Source organism: Saccopteryx bilineata, chromosome 3 (assembly GCF_036850765.1).
Source record: "Saccopteryx bilineata isolate mSacBil1 chromosome 3, mSacBil1_pri_phased_curated, whole genome shotgun sequence".
Classification (NCBI taxonomy): domain Eukaryota; kingdom Metazoa; phylum Chordata; class Mammalia; order Chiroptera; family Emballonuridae; genus Saccopteryx; species Saccopteryx bilineata.
Window position 1 is genome coordinate 206,553,865 of NC_089492.1, and position 18,213 is coordinate 206,572,077.

At 41.5% G+C, this 18,213-nt stretch overlaps 1 protein-coding gene across 1 annotated transcript in view; it reads left to right on the forward strand.

Moving 5' to 3' along the window:
* The first annotated feature begins 2,414 nt into the window (after window positions 1–2,414).
* Window positions 2,415–18,213, forward strand: part of BRDT (bromodomain testis associated) — a 50,993-nt gene continuing 35,194 nt past the window's right edge. Inside the window, exons 1-5 of the mRNA XM_066264954.1 lie at window positions 2,415–2,644; window positions 3,763–3,900; window positions 7,858–7,972; window positions 12,592–12,764; window positions 14,079–14,432. Of these exons, the coding sequence (XP_066121051.1) occupies window positions 2,456–2,644; window positions 3,763–3,900; window positions 7,858–7,972; window positions 12,592–12,764; window positions 14,079–14,432 (969 nt within the window). The 5' untranslated portion in view covers window positions 2,415–2,455. The remainder of the gene's footprint in view (window positions 2,645–3,762; window positions 3,901–7,857; window positions 7,973–12,591; window positions 12,765–14,078; window positions 14,433–18,213) is intronic.

The following is an 18,213-nucleotide window of genomic DNA, read 5'->3' on the forward strand; positions in this document are numbered from 1 at the left end:
ACCAGTACCCATGTCCACAACACTATTCGCAATAGGCAAGAGGTGGACCAAGGTGTCCACCAATGAATGGATAAACAAAATATGGTAAAGACATAGTGGGATATTGTTGAACTTTATAAAATGAAGGCATTCTGACATACACTACAAAATAGATGAACCTTGAGAGCATTATGCTAAAGTAAGATAGTTAACAAAAAGACAAATACTGTATGTTCATCTATGAGATACATGGAGTAGTCAAATTTATAGAATCAGCAAATAATATGTAGTTGCAAGAGATTGGGGAGAGGTGAATGAAGAGTTGTTAATAGGTATAAAGCTTGTTTTGCAAATGAAAAAGTTCTGGAAATTACTAAAAAATATGACTAAGTAACACTACTGAAAACTATGCCCTTAAAATGGTTCAGATGGTAACAATTATATGTATTTTACCAGTTTTTAAAATTTTTTTTTATTTTACCAGTTTTTTTTAAAAGTTGAGAACTAGCACTGCTTTAATGCAAATAAAGATATTATATTAAGTATAATTTAATTTAACACTGATCTCTAAAAATGGACAATTTATTTGATAATCATACTTTTCATTTTGCTGGCATACTTGGTGCTGCTACCTTTCCTCTCTGATCCTTAAAAGTAACAATGCCGTCTAGTTATGTTAGATACTGTCTTTGAAATACTCATGAAGTTTTAAAGTATTTTATTTAAATGTAGTAATGTGCACTAAAGACTAGAACTTTAACATTTTTTTCTAATAATTTTTAAAATCACTTCAAATTAGCCAGAAAAATCCTTTAGTTTGCCCTCTTTTTTTTTATTATGTTCTTTTATTTTTTTAGCGAGAGAGACAGAGAGAGGGACAGATAGGGACAGACAGGCATAAAGGGAGAGAGAAGCATCAAATCTTTGTTGTGGCTCTTTAGTTGTTCATTGATTGCTTTCTCATACGTGCCTTAACCAGGGGCAGCTGAGCCAGTGACCTCTTGCTCAAGCCAGTGACCTTGGGCTTCAAACCAGTGACCTTTGGGCTCAAGCCAGTGACCATGAGATCGTGTCTATGATCCTGCGCTCAAGCTGGATGAGCCCACTCTCAAGCCAGTGATCTTGGGGCTTGAACCTGGGTCCTCTGTGTCTGTCTGAAGCTCTATCCACTGCGCCACTGCCTGGTCAGGCAAGCCTTCTTCATTAAACTAATAATTGTTCTTTAACATTTCCTGTTACTTTATTTTTCCAGGAACTTACAGACTTTTCCTGTTAAGACCTCAACTTGTGTTTCAGAAAAGCAGAAATACTGTGAAAGATTGAAATAAACTAAATCATTCAAAACTAAGGCATATGTAATGAAGCAACTTTTAGTACTTATAGAGAAAAAGGTTTGTATTTTAAAAATGGATTCATTTATCATTTGGTTATCTCAAGCCTGATGTGCTCTGTTTTTTAAAATTATTTATTTGAGAGAGAGAAATCAATTGTTCCACTTATTAAGACATTCCTTGTTTGATTCCTGTGTGTGCCCTGACCGGAAATCAAACTGGTAACATTGACAGATCTGGATGATGGTCTGACCAACTGAGCTACCCAGCCTGGAACATTGTGCTTTAAAATATGATATGTGGCCCTGGCTGGTGACACAATGGTTACAACATTGTTCCAGAGTGTGCCGAGGTCACTGGTTTGAGTCTTGGTGAAGACATATATGAAAAGCAGTGAATGGAACAAGGAATTGATTTTCTCTCTCCCTCTTAAAAAAGAAGATATGGTATTCATTACTCTTGAATAATACTTTTCATTTAATATAGGACTATTTTATTTTATTTATTTTTTTAAATGTTTATTTTACTGGTTTTATTTTACTGGTTTTAGAGAAAGAGGAAGGGGGAGAGAGAGATACATGAACATCAATTTGTCCCTGTATGTGCCCTGACCAGGGATCGAACTGGCTACCTCTGTGCTTTGTGATGATGCTCTAAACCAGTGGTAGTCAACCTGGTCCCTACTTGCCCACTAGTGGGCATTCCAGCTTTCATGGTGGGCAGTAGTGGAGCAACCAAAGTATAAATAAAAAGACAGATTGAGTTGTTTAATAAAGATTTATTCTGCCAAACTTAGCAAAAATCTGGCATTAAGTACTTGGTAACTAATTATTATTATATACAATACTTTAACTTGCTGTAACTCTGCTTTATAAATTTTATAAAGTAAAGTTAACTTCCCTACTTTATAAATCACCATTACCGTGGAACTGGTGGGCAGTTAGAAAATTTTACTACTAACAGAGATACAAAAGTGGGAGGAAGGTATAAAACGGTTGACTACCCCTACTCTAAACAACCTAGCTATCTGTCCAGGGCTATATAGCACCATTTTAAAAGTACTTTGAAGTTAACTCAGTTTTTGTTTTTGTTTTTAGGACATGTACTTGTAGACATTAGAATATCAGGATTTGAAGCAGTTAAGAATGTCTCTGCCAAGTAGACAAACAGCTATTGTTAACCCTCCGCCACCAGAGTATATAAATATTAAAAAAAATGGGCGATTGACAAATCAACTGCAATATCTACAAAAAGTTGTCTTGAAGGCTTTATGGAAGCATAGTTTTTCCTGGCCTTTTCAGCAACCCGTGAATGCCGTGAAACTAAATTTGCCTGTAAGTGGATCTTATAATGATATTAATTAAAAAAAAAAAAGAAAACCCTGTAAATCTCTGAAAGAAATAAACTAGTCTTTAATATTATAAAATATATTTAATAAACACCTGATTTATTCAGCACCACTGAAAATTATCTCAATGAGTATTTTTTTCTAAATTAGTAAAACTCTTAGTATTGAAATTTTTATTTTAACTGTTTGTGTTATATTATAGTACATGCTTTCTTGTTATGGCATATGACATTTTAATGCAGAGTGTCACCTCCATGAAATCATTCTTGACAGTTCCTGGAAGACTTGCATCACACTCAGAATTCAACTTTAGGTCTTATGCTGGAATTTTTAGCAATCTTAAAACAGAATGGCTAAGTAATGTGTAAAATAACTTGTAAACTATGGAACTGGGATTAGACTCTGGATCTGTCAGATTCAATAAACACTAGTTTATTTTTCTTTGTGCCCTTTACTTTTTATTTTCCAGGATGGTTATACTTTTCCATTCTTTTGTTGGTTATCCTTTATTTATTGGCTTTTCTTTTCCTCTGAAAACTAATGCCATGGCAATGAGCTTTGTTTCTCAGCACTGTTTTGGTTTCCAGATTATGGCTTTTTAAAGGTAGTTAGTTCTCTGTAGTTACTGGTATACAGTTTCTTAAATTCCTTTATGTGCCAGTTGTAGTTCATTCATTCTGGTTTTTTTTTTTTTTTTAATTTAGTGATTTTTAGAGAGACAGGAATGGGGTAAGAGAGTGAGAGAAACTTCAATCTGTTTCTGTATGTGCCCTGACTGGGGATATAACTGGCAGCCTCCGCATATCAGGACAATGCTCTAACCCAGGAGTCCCCAAACTTTTTACACAGGGGGCCAGTTCACTGTCCCTCAGACCGTTGGAGGGCCACCGCATACAGTGCTCCTCTCACTGACCACCAATGAAAGAGGTGCCCCTTCCGGAAGTGCGGCGACGGGGTGGTGGTGGGAGTGGGGCGGATAAATGGCCTCAGGGGGCCGCATGCAGCCCACCGGCCAGAGTTAGAGTCTAACCAGTTGTGCTATCCAGCTAGAGCTGTTGATTCATTCTTAATACTAACATTTCTAATGTCTTCTTGAAACCATAGGATTATTATACCATTATAAAAACCCCGATGGATTTAAGTACAATTAAGAAGCGTTTGGAACATAGATATTATGTGCAGGCTTCAGAATGTATAGAAGACTTCAATATGATGTTCTCGAATTGTTATTTATACAACAAGGTATGTAAACTTTGTTATATTTGCTAATCCTGTGCTGTTATATATAGGAGATGTGTGCCAACAAGCGCACTGATTTCAGATTTCAAGTCTTGATTTGGAGTATTTTACATACTTTTAAGGATGATTTTTTAAACCAGTTTTCATAATTTTTATCTATCAGTATTTATTCAATCTATTCACTATATTTTTGCTTGATTAACTATAATGACTTATGCTTTAAAAAAATGAAATGCAAATGATAACTAGTTTCTGTGAGTAAAGTATTATTTCAAAATATTCTCTACTGCCCTTCTGCCATTTTAGTTATAAGATAAACTTTTTTTTAAATTTTTATTAATTTTAATGGGGTGACATCAATAAATCAGGGTACATATGTTTAAAGAAAACATGTCCAGGTTATCTTGTCATTCAATTATGTTGCATACCCATCACCCAAAATAAGATAAACTTTTTATATATTAATCTTGCTAAGATTTTCATGATATGATTCCTTGGCCATAATCTAAGAAGACAAACAAATTACATACTTCTAAGCTTCATGACAAGTTTAAGATCAGACACATTCTCTGTTGTATCCCAGTATTTGCATCCGTGTTAATGCATTAGCCTGTTTGATAATGTATTTGGACATATTGAAGGTAATCTTCACATTTCCTTTCATCCATAAAATTGGATTTGTGTATTCAATTTTTCCTCCATATAGATTCCTGTTTCCAGGAACATTGTACCTTTTTCAAGCTTTTCTATGATATCTAAAAAATTTTAAGCTTGTATCCCATTTATTCAGAATCACTATTGATACTGAAATGTAATAGAGATTTTGATTTGCTTCCCAAGGTAACTACCAGTGCCACTTTGTATGTATAAAAGACTTAAGACTGCCCTGGCCAGATGGCTCAGTGATAGAGCATCGGCCTGGCGTGCAGGAGTTCCAGGTTCAATTCCCGGCCAGGGCACACAGGAGAAGTGCCTATCTGCTTCTCCACCCCTCCCCCTCTCCTTCCTCTCTGTCTCTCTCTTCCCCTCCTGCAGCCAAGGCTCCACTGGAGCAAAGTTGGCCCAGGTGCTGGGGATGGCTCTATGGCCTTTGCCTCAGGTGCTAGAATGGCTCTGGTTGCAACAGAGCAACGGCCCAGATGGGCAGAACATCGCCCCCTGGTGGGTGTGCCAGGTGGATCCCTGTTGGGCGCATGTAGGAGTCTGTCTGACTGCCAATCCGTTTCCAACTTCAGAAAAAATACAAAAAAAAAAAAAAAGACTTAAAACTATTAGCTAAAGTGATTTTTAAAACAATCAGAACCAATAAAACTCTAAGTACCATTGACAACTTAGTTATTATTTTGATTCATTTTATTTTATTTTTGTATAGAGACAGAGAAAGTCAGAGGGATAGACAGGGACAGACAGACAGGAACAGAGAGATGAGAAGCATCAATCATTAGTTTTTTGTTGTGCGTTGCAACACCTTAGTTGTTCATTGATTGCTTTCTCATATGTGCCTTGACTATGGGCCTTCAGCAGACCAAGTAACCCCTTGTTCGAGCCAGCGACCTTGGGTCCAATGAACCCACGCTCAAGCTGGCAACCTCGAGATCTCGAACCTGGGTCCTCTGAATCCCAGTCCGACACTCTATCCACTGCGCCACTGCCTGGTCAGGCTATTTTGATTCTTAATTGAATTTATTGGAGTAACACTGGTTAACATAATTATGCAGTTTTCAGGGAAACTTCATTTTAATTTAACAATTTCAAAGGGACCTTTTACATTGTCTTTTAAAAATAAAGTTCAGCAATTATCCTGAGCTAACTTAGAAATAAGTGGGTTTTTTTTGTTTGTTTGTTTGTTTGGTTTGTATTTTTCTGAAGCTGGAAACAGGGAGGCAGTCAGACAGACTCCCGCATGTGCCCTACTGGGATCCACCTGGCACGCCCACCAGGGGGCGATGCTCTGCCCATCCGGGGCGTAGCTCTGTTGTGACCAGAGCCACTCTAGCACCTGGGGCAGAGGCCATGGAGCCATCCCCAGCACCCGGGCCATCTTTTGCTCCAATGGAGCCATGGCTGCAGGAGGGGAAGAGAGAGACAGAGAAGAAGGAGAGGGGGAGGGGTGGAGAAGCAGATGGGTGCTTCTCCTGTTTGCCCTGGCCGGGAATCGAACCCAGGACTTCCGCACACCAGGCCGGCGCTCTACCACTGAGCCAACCAGCCAGGGCCAAAATAAGTGTTTTTTGCTTCGGGCTTTTGTTTTGTAATTTTCTTAGTTTTTTTTTCTCAATAGTGAAGAAAAGGAAGACTTCTAAGCAGGTAGTTAAGATTTAAAAATAGAGTTCTATAGTGTCATTTTATAATTTTGTTAATTGAAAACTGAATTGAAACATGTCAAATAATGAGGTACTTAGCATAGCCATGAATAAGTTTGTTTTAACATATTTGAGAGATAAAACTTTTGATTTCTAATACCTTTTGTATTAGTGGTATTGGTTGGATTGTAAGTCTAATGCTCAGAAGGCAGCTTGTATCCTTTTTAGAGGTTAAAGAGGTAAGATGTTAGAATTTAAAATATGAGCTGCTATGCTTTTTTTCTACCTAAACTTAATTTAGAAGTGATAATTTCTATTTAATAAATACCATCTAAAAGTGATATGTTACTTCTATAAGATAGCTTGACTTAAAGAAACTTGGTATTAACATTTATAAAGTCTTCTTAAAAACCATAGGATTCTTACTATAAAAAACCCAATTGAGGCCCTGGCCGGTTGGCTCAGCGGTGGAGCGTCGGCCTGGCGTGCGGGGGACCCGGGTTCGATTCCCGGCCAGGGCACGTGGGAGGGGCGCCCATTTGCTTCTCCACCCCCCCCCTTCCTTCCTCTCTGTCTCTCTCTTCCCCTCCCGAGGCCCGGGCTCCATTGGAGCGGGGATGGCCCCGGCGCTGGGGATGGCTCCTTGGCCTCTGCCCCAGGCGCTGGAGTGGCTCTGGTCGGGGCAGGGCGGCGCCCCGTAGGGGTAGGGCATCGCCCCTGGTGGGCGTGCCGGGTGGATCCCGGTCGGGCGCATGCGAGAGACTGTCTGGCTGTCTCTCCCCGTTTCCAGCTTCAGAAAAAATACAAAAAAAAAAAAAAAAACCCAATTGATTTAAGTGCAATTGAGAAGCACTTGGCCCTGACCAGGTGGCGGTGGAGTGGATAGAGCTTTGGACTGGGATGCCGAGGACCCAGGTTCGAGACCCCGAGGTTGCCAGCTTGAACGTGGGCTCATCTGGTTTGAGCAAAAGCTCACCAACTAGGACCCAAGGTTGCTGGCTTCAGCAAGGGTTTACTCGATCTGCTGAAGGCCCACTGTCAAGGCACATATGAGAAAGCAATCAATGAACAACTAAGGTGTGACAATGTGCAACGAAAAAAACTAATGAGGCCCTGGCCGGTTGGCTCAGTGGTAGAGCGTCGGTCTGGCGTGCAGAAGTCCCGGGTTCGATTCCCGGCCAGGACACACAGGAGAAGCACCCATCTGCTTCTCCACCCCTCCTCCTCTCCTTTCTCTCTGTCTCTCTCTTCCCCTCCCACAGCCAATGCTCCACTGGAGCAAAGATGGCCCGGGTGCTGGGGATGGCTCCGTGGCCTCTGCCCCAGGCGCTAGAGTGGCTCTGGTCGCAACAGAGCAATGCCCCGGAGGGGCACAGTATCGCCCCCTGGTGGGCGTGCCGGGTGGATCCCGGTCCGGCGCATGCGGGAGTCTGTCTGACTGTCTCTCCCCGTTTCCAGCTTCAGAAAAAAAAAACAAAAACAAAAACAAAAAAAAACCAACAAAAACTAATGATAGATGCTTCTCATCTCTCCGTTCCTGTCTGTCTGTCCCTGTCTATCCCTCTCTCTGCCTCTGTTAAAAAAAAAAAAAAAGAAGAAGCGCTTGGTAAAATGACCATACTGTGTAACCTTATGGTATATTTTATATATTTTCTAGCCTGGAGATGACATTGTTCTTATGGCACAAGCTCTAGAGAAGTTGTTTAAACAGAAATTATTGCAGATGCCCCAAGAACAGCAAGTTGTGGGTGGTAAAGAAAGAATAAAGAAAGGTAAGCCAGAGAGGTTTATGTTCTCTCTCACTTTCATATACAAGTGGGTGTGGGTATGCACACTCATGGTGTATAAATATAATGGCTAGAACTAAATAGTAAATCATGAGAAGTCCTTCTACATCCTGTTAGTGTACAATGTCCATTTAAACAGTCTGCTAAACCTTGAGCACAAGGATAGCTATCATAATATTAGGGAGGATTGCATTATGACTTTGGAGTCATGTTTTCTATAGCATAGTGCCATTCACATAATAGGTACCCAATAAATTATAGCAACTATAACCATTTTTAGTGAATTTTATAGCCACGCTCTACCAATAAGGGGGTTGAAATTGCCAGTGCTTTCTGTACCAAAAGATTCCATAGCTAAGAATGAAATGTTACTGTTGAATCTAAATATTTCATTCATTTTTTAAATTGGTTTTAGAGAGAGGGAGTGGGGGGAGAGAGAGAGACATTGATTTAATGTTCCACTTATTTATGCATTCATTGGTTGATTCTTGTATGTGCCCTGACTGGGGATTGAACCCACAACTTGGCGTATCAAGAAGACACTCTAACCAACCAGTCAGGGCCTTGTTTCTCTTCATTAACTTGGAAAAAAACTTTATAATGGAACAGTTTATAGCTAATAATTATAATATTCAAATATGAGATTATAAAATCTTAGGTAGAGGTTAACCAAGATTGTCATAGATCAAATGTTGCTTTATATTTGGATCACTCAAGCTGTGCCACCTTAGTTAAGTTCCTTAATCATTCCATGTTAATTTTCTCATCTATCACTGTCATGAAAATACTTAGTCATTGTTGTAAAGTACAGTTAAGTGGCTGGAGTATTGAAGATTTGTGGTGGGGTGACAGAAGTTGTTTTTTCTTTTCTTTTTTTTTTTTTTTTTTTTCCTGAAGTTGGAAATGGAGGCAGTCAGACAGTCTCTCACATGTGCCCTACCGGGATCCACCCGGCATGCCCACCAGGGGGCGATGCTCTGCCTACCTGGGGCATCGCTCTGTTGCATCCAGAGCCATTCTAGCACCTGAGGCAGAGGCCACAGAGCCATCCTCAGCGCTAGGGCCAACTCTGCTCCAATGGAACCTTGGCTGCTGGAGGGGAAGAGAGAGACAGAGAGGAAGGAGGGGGAGGGGTGGAGAAGCAGATGGGCGCTTCTCCTGTGTGCCCTGACCGGGAATTGAACCCGGGACTCCTGCACGCCAGGCCGACGCTCTACCACTGAGCCAACTGGTCAGGGCTGATTCTTTCTTATATTATGTTCATTAATAAGTCATTTGGATTTAACTTCCAAATTGCTCTTGCAACCGTTCTAGTACAGGCTACCATCTCTTTACTCACAGTGATCCTAATTATTTTTTCTGGTTTGTTCTCTAGATGATAAATCCAGAGCCTGACCAGGTGATGGCACAGTGGATAGACTGCCAGACTGGGACACAGAGGACCCAGGTTTGAAACCCCAAGGTCACCAGCTTGAGCACAAGGTTATCTGGCTTGAGCGTAGGATCATAGACATGACCCTATGGTCACTGGTTTGAAGCCCAAGGTCGCTGGCTTGAGTGCAAGGTCACTGGCTTGAGCAAGGGATCTCTTGCTCTGCGGTAGCCCCCTGATCAAGGCACATATGAGAAAGCAATCAATAAACAGCTAAGGAGTCGCAATGAGAAATTGATGCTTCTCATCTCCTTCCCTCCCTCCCTGTCTGTCTGTCCCTCTCTCTCTGTCTCTCTGTCTCTGCCACAAAAATAAATAAACTAGAATATGCCATTCACCTGTTTAAATGTCTTTGGCTGTCTTTGGCTTCCTGTGGAAAAATGAAGTCTAAATTCCTAACATAGCTCTTTGTGATCTGGTCCTTACCCAGTTCTCTATTCTTATCCTGAACTACTCTCCTCTCACTAAGTTTTCCCTGCTGATTGACTTGAAATGCCTTTTTACTGCCACCCCATCCCCTGGCTGTCTACTTCTTATCTTTATAGTAAAATCTTAGTTGGTACCTCTTCAGAGAGGCCTTTCTTAGCTATCTTCTCTATAGTAGGACCTAATTTTGTTAGTGCCCTGTTTTCTTCCTAACACCTACCATCACTTATATTCAACTTGACTATTTATTTTTTGTTTGTATTTTACACTAGACATATATGCTCTACAAGGACAGAGACTGTCTGTCTTGTTCATTTTTGTGCCCCAACAACTAGAATGGTGGCCTGACACAAAATAGGCAAGCAGTAAATATTTACTGAGCCCTCTTGTGTTCCAAGTACTGTATTAGGCAAGAGATAAGTTGGAGACCAAAATGAAGTTCCCATCACCTCACAGAGCTTTTTGTTCTAGTTGAGGAAATAGATAAAATTAAGTAAATGTAAATACTCCTCATTATACATATTTGTTTAGCTCCTGAGTTCAAAGATCAACAACTGGGAGGATAAATAAGGATATTAGGTTGTCTGAATCTTGTTGATTCCTAAGCTTCAGTTTAGGGAGTAGTGAGAACTCAGAGATTGAGGAATGGAATACCAACCCCATCTTAAAATATATTCAAATCTATTTGATTCCTGAATTTATCAAGAATTGGGAGAGTCCTAGACACCTATATGTTTTATGTCAGGCATAATAGGTGTGGTAAAAATAAGAATGAGAAAACTAGAGAGTGGTGGGATAGAAAGAGAGGGTTGTTTTATGTAGGTTGGTTTGAGAAGATAACTTGAGTAAATGCCTGAAAAGAATTTGAGTGAGCCATGAGGATATATCCTCCCAGGCAGAGCAAATAGTCTGCTATGATTAACACATTTGAAGACAGCCAAGCCATTAGGTTGGATGAAATAAGTGAGGGGGAAGAGTGATAGGAAATGAGGTTTTAAAGAGGGCAGATGTAGTGGGGAGAAAGCAAATAAGATATGCATGTGCTTACAAGTCATTGTAAGGACTTTGACTTGGACAGAAAATTAGAAGTCATTGGGCATTGAGCACAAGTGTCATATCTTTAAAAGATCACCTTGATTGCTATTTTGAGAAGAGACTATAGGATGTAAACACAGAAGAAGGTTTTCCGTAGGATAGTATTAAAATAATCCAGTTGAGAATTGATGATTGCACCAGGGTGATTACCATTTGTACAAAGTATATAGTTGGAATTTGGATATAAAGATAGAACCAAAAGAGTTTGCTGATGGATTGGATACTAGATATGAGAGAGTGGAGTCAAAGATGACTTGACTACAAGGTTTTTGGCCTAAGCACCTAGAAGAATGGAGTTACCAGCCCTGGCCGGTTGGCTCAGCGGTAGAGCGTCAGCCTAGCGTGCGGAGGACCCGGGTTCGATTCCTGGCCAGGGCACACAGGAGAAGCGCCCATTTGCTTCTCCACCCCTCCGCCGCGCTTTCCTCTCTGTTTCTCTCTTTCCCTCCCGCAGCCAAGGCTCCACTGGAGCAAAGATGGCCCGGGCGCTGGGGATGGCTTTGTGGCCTCTGCCTCAGGCGCTAGAGTGGCTCTGGTCGCAACATGGCGACGCCCAGGATGGGCAGAGCACCGCCCCCTGGTGGGCAGAGCATCGCCCCTGGTGGGCGTGCCGGGTGGATCCCGGTCGGGCGCATGCGGGAGTCTGTCTGACTGTCTCTCCCTGTTTCCAGCTTCAGGAAAATGAAAAAGAAAAAAAAAAAAAAAAAGAATGGAGTTACCTTGATGGAAGTAATGGACTTATTTTAGCAAGGAGAGAGGGGGGTGGGTACAGATAAGGACAGACAGACAGGAAGGGAGAGAGATGAGAAGCATCAACTGGTAGTTGCGGCACTTTAGTTCACTGATTGTTTTCTCATATGTACCTTGACTGGGGAGCTACAGCAGAGTGAGTGACCCCTTGCTCAAGCCTGTGACCTTAGGCTCAAGTCAGTGACCATGGGATCATGTCTATGATCCCACGCTCAAGCCAGCAACCCTGCATGCAAGCTGGTAAACCTGTGCTCAAGCTGGTGACCTCAGGGTTTCGAACCTGGGTCCTCAGCATCCCGGGCCAACTTTCTATCCACTGTGCTACTGCCTGGTCTAGAAAGGATGGACTTTTGAAATAATAAATTTCAGAGTAATATGATCCAAATATCTTAAGTAATAGCATTCTCTGGGAACATACAAGGCAGAAGAACATGCACGCTTGTTCCTTTGGCAGAGTCATCATGACAGTTATCAATATATTGATAAGAGGGTCATGTTCACATCTGTGTGATGGATTATCTGTAATGATTTTTAAGTCATTGGATTTTTATGCATAGCATTCTGAAGGTCTCACATAATATTATATAGTTCGTCTCCAAGATGTCTAAAGCTTTTGCTTGTGTTTACAACCACCTGTCTGTTAGTCTGAGTTTATGTCAGACATTTTTTTGAGTAAAATTGATAAGCCTACCATAATAACAGGTTTTGAAGTCTTTGATATTATATTTAGATTGTTCTAACACTATCAGCAAATGTTTGTGGGAAGGGCTTCAAAGGGGAATGGAACTATACCCTGCTTATATTGCTAAAAAGCTGAACTAAATGGATTAAAACAGAATACTATGAGAAAAATGTGTTTTATATTTTACTCAAATACTGACTCTGGTTCACACTTTACTAGGCAGTCAACGGAATATAGCAGTTTCTTCTGTTAAAGAAAAACAGTCTCCTAAACCATCAGAAAAAGTATTTAAGCAACAAGTGAATTCTTCTGTATTTCCTGAAACATCTATTTCTCCTTTAAATACGGCACAAGGTGCTCCACCCAGCTCTACCTCACAAGCAGTGGCCCAGGTAAGTTCACCGTAACTTTAAAATACACAGTGTAAGTTTGATTATTGTGATGTCTATATGAAAATTTAGTCTACAGCAGTCAATCTTAATATCTGTATACATTTTGTGAACAGAGACCTAGATGTAAGCCAAATTTTGGAGATTTCTTACATAGAATTTGAATTGGTTTAGAATCTTTGTATTTCCTTCCATTTGTGTGATGGAACTTTTATTGACTCACTATTTGTTGGGCAGATAACTTTCTCTTAAAATTTGTATACCCTAGCCCTGGCCGGTTGGCTCAGCGGTAGAGCGTCGGCCTAGCGTGCGGAGGACCCTGGTTCGATTCCCGGCCAGGGCACACAGGAGAAGCGCCCATTTGCTTCTCCACCCCTCCGCCGCGCTTTCCTCTCTGTCTCTCTCTTCCCCTCCAGCAGCCAGGGCTCCATTGGAGCAAAGATGGCCCGTGTGCTGGGGATGGCTCTGTGGCCTCTGCCTCAGGCGCTAGAGTGGCTCTGGTCGCAACATGGCGACGCCCAGGATGGGCAGAACATCGCCCCCTGGTGGGCAGAGCATCGCCCCTGGTGGGCGTGCCGGGTGGATCCCGGTCGGGCGCATGCGGGAGTCTGTCTGACTGTCTCTCCCTGTTTCCAGCTTCAGGAAAATGAAAAAAGAAAAAAAAAATTAAAAAAAAAAAATTTGTATACCCTAGCTGACTTCAGATATTCAGGAACATTTGGTATAACCATGATGTTTGTCTTCTATCTTTCACTGATCTAAAAGGTTTACATAAAACAGTTCTTTGGCTGTGGAAAGAAAATATGTCAATTATTTATTTTGCCTGTAAAAGAGAAATTAACTTTTACTAATATTTAATTTGTGCGCCTGACCAGGCAGTGGCGCAGTGGATAGAGCGTCAGACTGGGATGCGGAAGACCCAGGTTCGAGACCCCGAGGTTGCCAGTTTGAGCGCAGGCTCATCTGGCTTGAGCAAAAAGCTCGCCAGCTTGGACCCAAGGTCGCTGGCTCGAGCAAGGGGTTATTTGGTCTGCTGAAGGCCCGCGGTCAAGGCACATATGAGAAAGCAATCAATGAACAACTAAGGTGTCGCAATGCGCAACGAAAAACTAATGATTGATGCTTCTCATCTCTCCATTCCTGTCTGTCTGTCCCTGTCTATCCCTCACTCTGACTCTCTGTCTCTGTGAAAAAAATAATATTTAATTTGTGCAAGACTTGGTGCTGATAATCTTTTCCTTTGTTTTTTAAGAAAACTGTTGCTCTGAATGTCACCTTAGAGGGTTTCTTTGTTATTGTTGAATTGTTTTGTTTTAGGTTACAAAGGGTGTGAAGAGGAAAGCAGATACTACAACTCCTACAACTTCAGTAGTCAAAGCAAGCGGGGAATCTTCCCTAGCACTTCCAGAAGGAAAAGCAGCAAAAATGCCACCTGTAAAAGAAACTGGGCAGAAGAACGTTTTCCCAGATTCTCAGCAACAATACAAAGTTGTAAATAGCGTTAGAGTAACCGAACAATTAAGACACTGTAGTGAGATACTTAAAGAAATGCTTGCAAAGAAGCACTCTTCATATGCATGGCCCTTTTATAATCCTGTTGATGTGAATGCTTTGGGACTCCATAACTACTATGATATTGTGAAAAATCCAATGGATCTTGGAACTATCAAGGTAAATTTCTTAATAGGAGGTAATTTTTCTGATTATAAAAATTATTTTTGTCTTTGCCTGATCAGTGATGGTGCAGTAGATAGGTCCAGATTCAAACCTGGACCTCCGTGTCCCAGGTTTGAAACCCTGAGGTTGCCGGCTTGAATTTGGGCTTCTCCAGCTTCAGCATGTGGTCCCTGGCTTGAGCGTGGGATCATCGACAGAATCCCATGGTCGCTGGCTTGAAGCCTCAAGTCTCTGGCTTGAGCCCAAGATCACTGGCTTGAGCAAGGGGTCACCGGCTCGGCATGTATGAGAAGCAATAATGAACAACGAAAGTCCCACAACTATGAGTTGATGCTTCTCATCTCTCTTCCTCCCTCTCTTCCTCTCCTTCTCTGTCTCTTTCTCTCAAAATAGTAATTTTTGTCCTTGTAGAGAAATTTAAAATTCAGAAAATGATAAAGTAGAAAATTAAAATCACCAGTAGTCAAACCACTTGGAGTGAATCATAGGAACATTTAAAAATGTATCTTTTTATTTTTCTTCTATCCAAATACATCTATGGTTCTCTACCATATTATTTGAATTAGAGTACATAATTGTAGTCTGAATTTTCACTTACTATATCATGAACATCATCTTATTATATTTTGAAGAATATTTTCAATAAATGCATGATTCTAATGTAAAAAAAGTTTTTGGTAAGCCATTTATATAGTTTCTAACCTGAATTTTTTGTATTCTCCTGGATTGGTACGTTTTCTTTTTTCTTTTTCTTTTTCTTTTTCTTTTTTTGGTAAGCTTTCTTTATTGCTGATTGGAAGCTTTAAATTATTAGCAAAATTTATGGATGCTAATTTTAAGGAAAAAACTGAAAGAATAAAACCGTAGCATTTTTTATTATCAGTCTTCCTTGTGAATTACTACTTATACTCTATATTTATTGTCTAGAAGTTTGCTCTTCTTTTAAACACTTATGTTTTCTTTTTGTCATCAACATTAAGTTTATTAGCATGTTACTAATTTTTGTGCTTACCCTCATTTTATTCATCTTACTCTTTCTCTCTCAGCTGTTTTTCTTTTGCTAAAGTGCAAACTTTGTGGTTCTTCCATGAGTGTTTAGGGTGTGTGTGTGTGTGTGTGTGTGTGTGTGTGTTTGTATATATATATATATATATATATATATAAATTATTTTTTTTGTATTTTTCTGAAGCTAGAAACGGGAGAGACAGACAGACTCCCGCATGCGCCAGACCGGGATCCACCCAGCACGCCCACCAGGGGGCGATGCTCTGCCCCTCCGGGGCGTCGCTCTGTCACAACCAGAGCCACTCTAGCGCCTGAGGCAGAGGCCAAGGAGCCATCCCCAGCACCCGGGCCATCTTTGCTCCAGTGGAGCTTTGGCTGTGGGAGGGGAAGAGAGAGACAGAGAGGAAGGAGAGGGGGAGGGGTGGAGAAGCAGATGGGCACTTCCTCTGTGTGCCCTGGCCGGGAATCGAACCCAGGACCCCTGCACGCCAGGCCGACGCTCTACCACTGAGCCAACCGGCCAGGGCCTGGGTCTATATTTTTTTTAAATAAATTTTTATACACAGTATTACAACATTGACTATATCCCTGTCCTGTACTTTATATCCTTATGACTATTCTGTAACTACCAATTTGTACTTCATGATCCTTCACCTTTTTCACCCAGCCCTATCCCACGCCTATCTGGCAACTGTCAAAATGTTCTATCTATGAGTCTGTTTCATATAACATTTGTCTGTCTCTGACTTATTTCACTCAGCATAACCTACTAGGTCCATCCATGTTGTTGCAGATTGTAAGATTTCATTCTTTTTTATGGCTGAGTCATATTTCATTGTATACATATACCACTTCTTTATCTATTCATCTATTGATGGACACTAGGTTGCTTCCAGATCTTAGCTACTGTAAACAATGCTTCAGTGAACATATGGATGTGTACATCTTTTTGATTTAGTGTTTGGAGTTTGTTCAGTTAAACACCCAGAAATGTTATTGCTGGATCCTTCTTTGTCTCCTGTTATAGCTTTTGTTTTGTTAAAATTTAATTGATTATTTTTTTAACTCAGTGAGAGGAGGGAAGGCAGAGGGACAGACTCCTGCATGCACACTCGACAGAATCTACATGGCAAGCCCACTAGGGGGTGATGCTCTGCCCTTCTGGGGCCATTGGGGCCATTGCTCCGTTGCTCCCACCAGGCTTTTCTTAGCGCCTGAAGCAGAGGCCATGGAGCCATACTCAGCACCTGGGGCCAACTGCCTTCAGTTGAGCCATGGCTGCAAGAGAGGGGAGAGAGAAAAGCAAGAGGGGGAGTAGTGGAGAAGCAAGTGGGCACTTCTCCTGTGTGCCCTGACTGGGAATCGAACCCAGGACATCCACACACTGGGCCGATGCTCTACCACTGAGCCAACCAGCCAGGGCCAGCCTTTGTTTTAAAGGTTGTTTTGTCTGGTAGAAGTATTGCTAACCTAGCAGGGTTTTTTTGTTTTCCATTTTCATGAACTATCTTTTTCTATCCCTTTAGTTTCAGTCATTGTTTATCTTTCAATTTGAAGTGAGTCTCTTGTAGACAGCATATGTAGGCGTCTTGTTATCCATTCAGACACCCTATGTTGCTGTTCTTTTTTTTTTTTTTTTTTTTTTTTTCATTTTTCTGAAGCTGGAAACAGGGAGAGACAGTCAGACAGACTCCCGCATGCGCCCGACCGGGATCCACCCGCCACGCCCACCAGGGGCGACGCTCTGCCCACCAGGGGGCGATGCTCTGCCCATCCTGGGCGTCGCCATGTTGCGACCAGAGCCACTCTAGCGCCTGAGGCAGAGGCCACAGAGCCATCCCCAGCGCCCGGGCCATCTTTGCTCCAATGGAGCCTCGGCTGCGGGAGGGGAGGAGAGAGACAGAGAGGAAAGCGCGGCGGAGGGGTGGAGAAGCAAATGGGCGCTTCTCCTGTGTGCCCTGGCCAGAATCGAACCCGGGTCCTCCGCACGCTAGGCCGACGCTCTACCGCTGAGCCAACCGGCCAGGGCGTTGCTGTTCTTTTGATTGGAGCATTTAAACTATTTGCATTTAAAGTCATTATTGATAGAATGTATTTATTACCATTTTTCATATATTCTTCTCTTCCTGCTCCTCCTCTTCCTCCTTTCCCTTACCCTTCTTTTTCTTCTTCTTCTTGAAAACCCTTTAACATTTCTTGTAACACTGGTTTGGTGGTGATGAACTCCTTCTGTTTTTTCTTGTCTGGGAAGCTTCTTTATCTGCTCTTCATTTCTAAATGGTAGCCTTGCTGGGCAGAGTAATTTTGGTTGTAGATCCTTGCTTTTCATCACTTTAAGTATTTCATGGCAGTCTCTACTGGCCTGTAAAGTTTCTGTTGAGAAATCAGCTGACAGTCTTCTGGGCGCTCCCTTTTAACCAACTGCTTTTCTCTTGCTGTTTTTAAGATTCTCTTTCTTTGACCTTTGACATTTTAATTCTGATGTGAGTGCCTCTCATATGTGCCTTAACTGGGCAAGCCTAGGGTTTCAAACAGCAACCTCATTATCTTTGATTGACTCCCTATCCACTGTGTCACCACAGGTCAGGCACTGCCATTTTTTCAAATAGGTTTTCAATTTTTTATTCTTTCTCATTTCCTTTTGGTATTCTCCTGATGCAAATGATGGTACTCTTTTTTTATTTTTTATTTTTATTTTTTCTTTTACTTAAAGGCAGAGAGACAGACTCTTGCATGCGCTTCAACCAGAATCCATCCAGCAAGCCCCCT